Source organism: Pseudomyrmex gracilis, unplaced genomic scaffold (assembly GCF_002006095.1).
Source record: "Pseudomyrmex gracilis isolate BER0280 unplaced genomic scaffold, ASM200609v1 scaffold_318, whole genome shotgun sequence".
Lineage (NCBI taxonomy): Eukaryota > Metazoa > Arthropoda > Insecta > Hymenoptera > Formicidae > Pseudomyrmex > Pseudomyrmex gracilis.
In genome coordinates this window covers 15,270-24,182 of record NW_018020902.1, presented here as the reverse complement: position 1 = coordinate 24,182, position 8,913 = coordinate 15,270, and the positions used below count along the sequence as shown (strand labels likewise).

At 32.5% G+C, this 8,913-nt stretch overlaps 1 protein-coding gene across 1 annotated transcript in view; it reads left to right on the top strand.

Moving 5' to 3' along the window:
- Positions 1-1,305, top strand: part of LOC109860036 — a 48,135-nt gene extending 46,830 nt beyond the window's left edge. The window contains exon 12 of the mRNA XM_020438875.1: positions 155-1,305. Coding sequence (XP_020294464.1) covers positions 155-355 — 201 coding nt within the window. The 3' untranslated portion in view covers positions 356-1,305. The remainder of the gene's footprint in view (positions 1-154) is intronic.
- Positions 1,306-8,913: the final 7,608 nt, after the last annotated feature.

Genomic DNA, 8,913 nt, shown 5'->3' with positions numbered 1-8,913 from the left:
GTGCGTGCGTGCGTGCGTGCGTGCGTGCGTGCGTGCGTGCGTGCGTGCGTGCGTGCGTGCGTGCGTGCGTGCGTGCGTGCGTGCATACGCAATATAAAATATTTAAAACTGATAAGAAAAAGAAAGAAGAAAAGTAATAAGATTTTTATTTCAGTATGGTAGTGGACACTTATCCGATCATAAAAGTTCATGGAATTCAGGTAAGAACTCACTAGCACCTCCAACGTTACCATACATACCACCTCCGACGTCTCCTCCACCTGATTTTCACGGTTTAGAATACCCATCAGTATTCGAACCCGACCCTTATCTTACAAATGTATCACTGTGGCGCAATCATAACAAAAATAGTTAGAATAATATCGCGCGATACATACCAACTCAATTTAAAAGACCGAATCATTTGGTTAACAATACAACCAAAGAAAATTGTTTAATTAACGGATAGACGAGCTATGTTCCAACATAGAACACAGTGCACTTACTAACTAAAAATTCTTCTTTACTATTTTAAAATAACCGTCCATTTTGTGCTTTTATAAATATAATATATAGAAGTATGTAACATAAATATCCAACTTGTAAGTTATAAAAGTGCAGAATGTGTTATGTATACAGCGTATTTAAAGAAATATAACAAATGCATAATTGATTGTATATTAATATTTTATATCAAAGTTTTATATTACTATTACACTATAAACTACAATGTTGCGCTGTCAAAGATGAACATATAATTAAGTATATATAACTACGCCTAATTTATTTATAAGATTATAAATTATACATATAAAGTTTTTATTATGTAAGATTTCTTGATATCTAGTGCAATCATTTTGGATTATGACATCAGAAGCAAAGAAAATTGCCAAAGTTTATTTTATCTAATGTGACAACAAATACATATTTCTAAAGCACGTGTATGTAGAATCAATAAAACTCGCTTGTAAGATATATTATACAGTTCTGATTCAACACGAAATTATGCGACAGGCTGCAAACATTTTATTAGATATTGATTTATTAAAGAGTGACCGCAAAAAACTCCTGTTTTTCGCCCCTTTCGTCGATCTCATAGATCTTGTTCAATTGTGGTCTAAATGTTAGCTTATGATAATACAATAACGTATGTAAAATTTCAAGATGAACATAGGAACGGTTTCGGATTTATAGAAAGTCAAAGTTGCGAATAATTGAAGCTGTAATTCTACACAACGTGGATTTAAATTTTGTTATATTATTGCAATATGCTACAATAATATGTAAGCTTCTTCACCGACGTCAAGGCTAGTGATGAAAGATCGAGCCCGCAGCAACGAGAGCATCGAAGCGGTGGGGGCACGCACACAAGCAAGAATCGTCGTCTGTGACGGCAATTCTTGCTTGTGTGCGTGTTTCCACCGCTTCGATACTCTCGTTGCTGCGGGCTCGATCTTTCATCACTGGTCAAGGCTTTGACTATATAAATATGGACTTCTAGTCTCCTCCATAGATGCATAATATATAGACTGCGCGTTTGGATGAAAATAAAATGTCTTTATAGTTGACAAAGACAACATACTTTGTACAGTAACTCTCTCTCTGTCTATCAAGGTCTGTGATGGGGTATAATGGAAGTAGTAATAGGGTTAAAATTCATTATGACCACTGGGCCGGTTTGGCTGTTAACCTGCCATCACCCCTTAATCTCTTGCATTCCTCTTCATCTCTACTATTTTTCAACTCCCACTTTTCCACTACTATTCCATCAATCAGCGAAGACTTCTTTTTCTCCCTACTACTTTGCTAGACAAAGATGAGGCTACTGTACAACACTAGCTGTCTCTCTCAACGTTGAAGACATTCTCTTAACATGGCAAAGGTAGAGAACGCGCAGTCTATATATATTATACGTCTATGGTCCCTCCACTTTTACTATGCTAAAGGCATATGCTCGGTGTCACCGAACTGAAGTTAGCTGAGATATCGAAGTGCAATTTATTAAGGCTTCGGCCCAGTCAGTAAATACCGGGAAATTCGAACAAATTGTCGAAAAGTGCCGTCGAAAGTTGCCGTGTTTTTTATATTATTTATTGTTCTTAAATTAAGTACATAATTATATTGAATTATACTGAATATCCATTTACAATTGAAAACAATTTGCAGGTTAGAGATAACTTACTCATCTGTAAAATCAAAACTGACTTCTTCTCGTCATGTTTCTGTTTGTACATCAACGATTTGCATCCATAAACAAAGCAATACATTTTCGATGAAGGAAAAGATCAAACTCAGTAAACACATCAATAGCAAAAACTAACTACGCAGTAAATGCACGAAACAGTAACCGGTAATTTTACGCTGATTTCACCATTGACGCCATTTTCACAGGAGCTTCCTCACTCCTGCAGAAAATTACTAACTGAGGCGGAGCTTACACGTTTGCAGATTGGCGACACGTCTGAAGTTAGCTACTAGCAGTCCCCATATATTATATAGTCAAAGCGTCAAGGTACTAATCCATGAAAAAGTACTTTTTTTTAAATATTTTTTAAATATTAAAAAATTTTTGTTTTGTTTTATTTTATAGTTTTTTTTACATTTTATAAATCTGTATTTTATATGATGTATTTCTTACTGATTTTTTGTTGAACCTTTACTTATTAAAGCTTACATGAAGAATTCTCAAAGAAACAAAAAATCAGTACAAAATAAATACATCACATAAAATACAGATTTATAAAATGTAAAAAAACCTATAAAAGAAAAGAAAAAACAAAATAAAAATTTTTTAATATATAAAAAATATTTAAAAAAAGAAAAATCTTCATGGATTAGTACCTTGACGTCGGTGAAGAAGCTTATATATTATTGTAGCATATTACAGTAATATAACGAAACCTAATCCACGTTGTGTAGAATTACAACTTCAATTAATTACAACTTTGACCTTCTATAAATCCGAAACCGTTCCTATGTTCATCTTGAAATTTTACATACGTTATTGTATCATTATAAGCTAACATTTAGATCATAATTGAACGAGATCTATGAGATCGACGAAAGGAGCGAATTTTGTGATCACTCTTTGATTTTGCAGATACGATTTAATGTTAAATTAAAAGAAAATCTGATATAATTTACGAGTATATTTTGATTCTACGTGCGTTTTTATAGAAATATTCGTTTATTTTAACATACGAGAGTTCCAATAAACTTTAGCGTATTTGTTTGTGATTCTAAAAAATAGTCATAATCCAAAATAATTGCACAGAGATCAAAAAAAGATTTTTTGATATCTTTATATAATATTTAATAAGTCTTTTATTTTAACTAAATATGTTTATAGTTAAAAAAATAAGAAGAGACTTATTTTCTAGTTTTTAAAACTATGTTTATATACTACAATTTTGATACTAAAACAAGATTGTAATAAGATATTTTGTGTGCGTGCGTGCGTGAATATGTGCGTATTTTTATATACTTGTGTGTATTTTTATATATTCGATCTCGTAAGAAAAAAGTTTATCGTTATTTGTCTCAGTTTTTCCTAACTGTTAGCTAGTTTGAGTTAGTGTTGTAGTGGTTAGTAGATTAATATTCATATGTGTTATTCTTTGTCCAGCTGTTGAAAACTTGATCAACGCTCATATATAGAATAAAAAAACCCAAACTTGAACCACGTTTTAAGCGAAAGTTTTATACAAAAGGCTTTTCAAACGCTCGTGAAATTTCTAAATGTTTGACCGTTTCACAGTTGAGATAATTGCAATTATAAATGACATTTTTTACATGTATTATATACGTAAACCGATTCAAAAATGCTCATTTGAAACTCTAGCTATCAAACTATATTTGCGACATTGATAAAAAACTAGAATGCGGTAGATTACGATTAAAAGAATACTATTTTAAAAAATTGGTACCATATATATATATAAACCAACTTATTCAGGTCGATATCTTAATTATTTTTCACACAATCCTCTCATTCATAAAATAGGTACTATCTATTCCCTAGTAGATAAAGCCATTTTATTATCTCATCCGCAATTCCATAATAAAAACCTGCAATTTATAATTAACATTTTCATAAACAATAGCTACCCAATCCCACTAATCTTTATCACCATAAATAAAAGGTTGAGAATTTTATTTTTTTCCACATTAAACAAACACATCAACGTTAATAAATTACAAGAGAACGAACAAAAAGAACAATATTATTATTATATGTACTTCCGTTCATTGGAAAAAAACAATAACAGTCTTAACAATCTAAAAATTAATAACCGTATGATTAAACCAGCTTATAGAAATTTAAACCAATTGTAAAAATTTATAAAAACTCCCAAGGATAGTTTAGCAACAAATAAACATAAAAACGTAGTCTATCGCATTGAATATCACCAATGCGATGCTAGCTATGGACAAACCAAATGTCAATTATTCACCAGAATAAAAGAACATAGCAATTATGCAAAGAAAGGACAAATTAATACATCTGTATTAGCTAAGCATAGTAGTGAAATGGGACATAGTTTCAATTGGGATTCCACTAAGATTCTAGACACAGAACAAAATTATTTTAAACGTTTGACTTCTGAAATAATATATGCTAAAAAACAGAAAGCTAGTTTGAATTTGATGAAAGACACTGAATTATTGCATAACACTTACTTACCGATATTTGATAATATTTTATATTCATGTATATAGATGGAGCACTTTGGATTCAAAGCTTTTAACGATTTTAGTAATGAACTCAACTTGGTGTAATCATGACGTCTATAGTTCATTCTCATATAATTGTTAAAGTTAATTTTATTATACGTTGTTTTGCTTTCTTTTTACTTTTTTTATTGACTAATTTCATTGTTTCAACGCAAATTGACCATTTACATCATACAAATGTACTTTTATACAAATGGTATGTAATTTATGTTCACTACTGCTTGTTTATTCATCAATCTTTACATTACATTATATATAATTTGTAACACTGTTTAATAGATCAATTGATAAGGACTAAAAAAAAAAGTCGAAACGTCCTGATATACTTTGTCTTTTATTCATTTGCATAACATTCTGCACGGTTCTACATAGCCGTTTTATTCAAATTATTCATATTGGAATTACCAATACAAGCCGGAGGTCACACCTCTACAGTTCAACATATTTACTATAAAAAAAGTTTAGTTATTGACCGTCTAGTTATCGAAATAAAGTCGCGGAAAAATTATAATATTTCTTGACAAGGTATAGTTACGGCCGATTTCTTCATACCTCTCGATAGCTATCCTCTGGATAAATTTCTCTGAGAACCAATAAGGAGAACCAATTTTGGGAGATATCTTCTAGATAAAGTTATCGAAAACTTATTTAGAAATGAAAAAATTGGCTGTTAGGCAAATAACAGCGGCAACAAGTCGCTTTTCGCACAACGTACTTGTGCTCCGCCGCTATTCAGTACCGTAAACATAGATACAGCACGTTCAGGCCCGAATTTAGATTTCAGTGGATGAAATAGGCACCCACTGAAGACTGTACGAGCGGTACAGCACTGTGGAATGGGGGGCTTTCTGGTAGGAGAGATGCACAGAACGGACGTAATTTCGTCCATGAGTGTCCTATTCTCTCGTTGAACCGAGTAGATCTTGACACACCGTTTTTTTGCTATTTTCTTGCCTTTGTTATACTTAAAATTGTTTATAAAAGTGTTTTTTTAGTATCTGTACTAAAATTGAAAAGTCATTTTAAAAGCTCGTCTACAATAGATGCATAGACTTATATAATAGACAGAACATTCGTGTAAAAGGAGCTGAAACTTCGTTAAAAGAGACAGAAATAGTCGTGGAGTAGTTCTCTTTTTTTCTAGCAGTGAGTTGATTGGTGGCCGCGGCAGGCCGAGAGAGTGGCCGAGAGTAACAAAGATAGACGTCAGTTGAGAGAGAGTGATAATGAGAGGTGATAGCATGCATGTATAAACTTGTTGAGAGACTCGGCAGGTGTTAACAATTAACACTAACAATTCGTAGACCTTTTTATAATGTAATTTACTTTATACTTCTATAGAATTTAATTTAACATATTTTTTAGCTTAAATTTTCTCTAAATTAAGCTATCTTTAATTAACAACAGTTGTTTATGCTTTAGTGTAACCAACTGTTGTTTCTCTTTAAAACCATAAATAAAATAATACAAAAATTATATCCATCAAGACTCGAACCTTTATAACTTCTCGAGCACACAAGTCAAAAGTAATGGTCTTTTACGCCTAAGCATAGACTTATATGTCTATGCAGGTGATTGGTCCCCCACCGCTCTTATTATGCTCTTAAGAGAGAAAGAAGAGAACTACTCCAGCACTATCTCTGTCCTTTAATGTTGTCTTCAACTTCGTCATATAAATGTTCTGTCTATTATATAAGTCTATGAATAGATGGAGTAAGCCTGGCGTAAGGAGTAAGAGTAAGAGTAACAATCTGACGTAAAATGCTTACGCTGATTCTTTCTACAACACGGTGAAGTAAGCGTAGAATTGCATTATAAAGATTGAATCATAGATTTTTAGGATAGTGACGTATTAATTTTTTCGCGCTCTAATTGACCAAGCGTAAGTATAAGAGCTAGAGTAGGAGTAAGAAATAAAAATAACTTATTTCGCTTACGCTCTTATTCCAGCTCTCTTAAAAATCGGAAGTAGCCTTCTTACACCTATTCTTACTTCTTAGGCCAGTCTTACTCCATCTATTGGAGACGGGCTCTAATAGTTTCGTCTGACAGCTGAGCAAACTGACAGATTTGGTTAGATGCGCGCGACGTTGTCAAATTGCCGTTCGATGTGTACAGTGTGAACAGTTGCTAAAAGTTTACCGTATTGACAAAAAAATAAAATTGTTCAAAGAGATTTTGAGCATAATAAAACTACTTATTTATTTCTACACTAATGACATGTTGATAAAATAGAGTCTGAAATATTCGTATGACATGTGAATCGAGTTTTGAGAATACTTTTCTATAGTGTAAAATTAAACTTTTGAATAAGACTTTCGATACCTACCTTAAAAATAACACACTCTGTTCAAAAAGAGAAGATATCTATAGCGGACGAAAACTCGTTGTTTCGCGTATGGGTACGCACAAATTTTTTTGTAACGTGTTACGTTACGTCAAGTACTGACCATAAACTTAGATTTGTACGTAAACTTGAACTATATTCAACGCACACAACAAAATTAACTTAATGTAGCATAAACGTGATACGTTAATTTTGTGCGTTAAATAAAGTTTAAAGTTACGTACAGAGGAGTGAACTATATCGTGCCGCGTCAGGGGAAGTATTTCTCGGAAATTTCTTCTCCAGCTGTCCCTATTACCGCGCGCCGTTTTCTTTCAATTTCGGGCCGCTGGCAGAGACCGAAAGAAACAGCGCGCGGTAATAGGGGCAACTGGTACTGGAGGAGAAATTTCCGAGAAATACTTCCCCTGACGTAGCACGATATAGTGCACTCCTCTGTACGAATCTAAGTTTATGGCCAGTACTTAACGTAATGTAACGCGTTACGAAAGAGTTTGTGTGGAGACCTTATCTCTCCTATTAGAAAACCACTCTCCCCTACTCTACAGCCATTGGCTGTCAGTAGATGTCCCGTGCGTAACCCTATCTCCATTTTGCCCGCTTTTCTTTTTTTATCGCAGAAGAAGGTACTTTTCTCTTTGAGCAGAGAGTATAAGTATGTACACGTAGTTAAAACTTGGCTTGCATTTTTCATGCACTTTCTTTATCATGACAGTGTACATAGTTTCTTTCAATTACAAAAGAATTACAAAAGAATACCTTCCTCTCTTGCGGAACCGAATATATAAAAACAGTCAATATGTATATGGGCAAATGCACCGTAGTTTTAACTTTTATGAAAATTTATTTTTTTTTTTTTTTTCAAATGTGCGGCACATACATCTTATATTAAGTAACATGTCTAAAATAGGTCAAAAAAACTAATCTACACGAGTTAATAGTTTTAAGTAAACGGCGTAAAGTTAACCTGATTGAAGTCGACTTATATTTTTTCCAGTTTTACATTGCAATCATGTTTAAATTACGCACTTCTAACATCATAACTAATAAAATTGGGATTTTGAAAATTGTGGCCACATAGATTCCGTGACAAATTCTGGTATAAGAAGAGTTCACAGTTAGTATAAACTAAAAAAATTTTTCTTGGAATACATGCCAAGGTGATTTGTAGATTTTTCAATGAATTTATGCTTTTGAAGGCAATCTTTGATAGTCTGATGCGTATTTCATTTTTGAGGTACAATTTTCGACGTCTTAAATTTTTCGTTTTTGTGTTTGCTACAACTTCAGTAACTCAGTTAGTTAATTAACTTAACGGCGATATATAATATTAACTTAACGAAAAAATTACTATTTTGCAAAAATGGAAGGACAAGTTTTTCAGCGGCCTCCATTTTTTACATGTTGCATGGCACATGATCAACCTCCAGGGAAAAAATGTATGAATGCAAGAACTAACTTTTTCATTTATTACGAAAGCGTTATATAACACGGCGCAGGTACAAAGTTATTAAGAGTAAAACACAAATTCGAAAGGGACAAAATAAACTTTATGATTTTTTATATTTTTACCGACTTAGTGTCACTTTTAAATGCTAGCAATACCACGAACGCTCTGCATTCTTACACATAGTTATTACTAGAAAATATACGAAGAAAAAATACGTCTTATGCATATGAAAATCAACTCAGATTTATCAGTATTCAAAAGTCCATCAAAAGTTAAAACTACGGTAAATTTGCTCATATATACGATAAAATATATTACAGATAAAATATATTTTTTACAAGAAATTAAATCGAAAGTTAGTAACAGAGAAGACTGAACTTAACATTATGTAATATTACTTCCG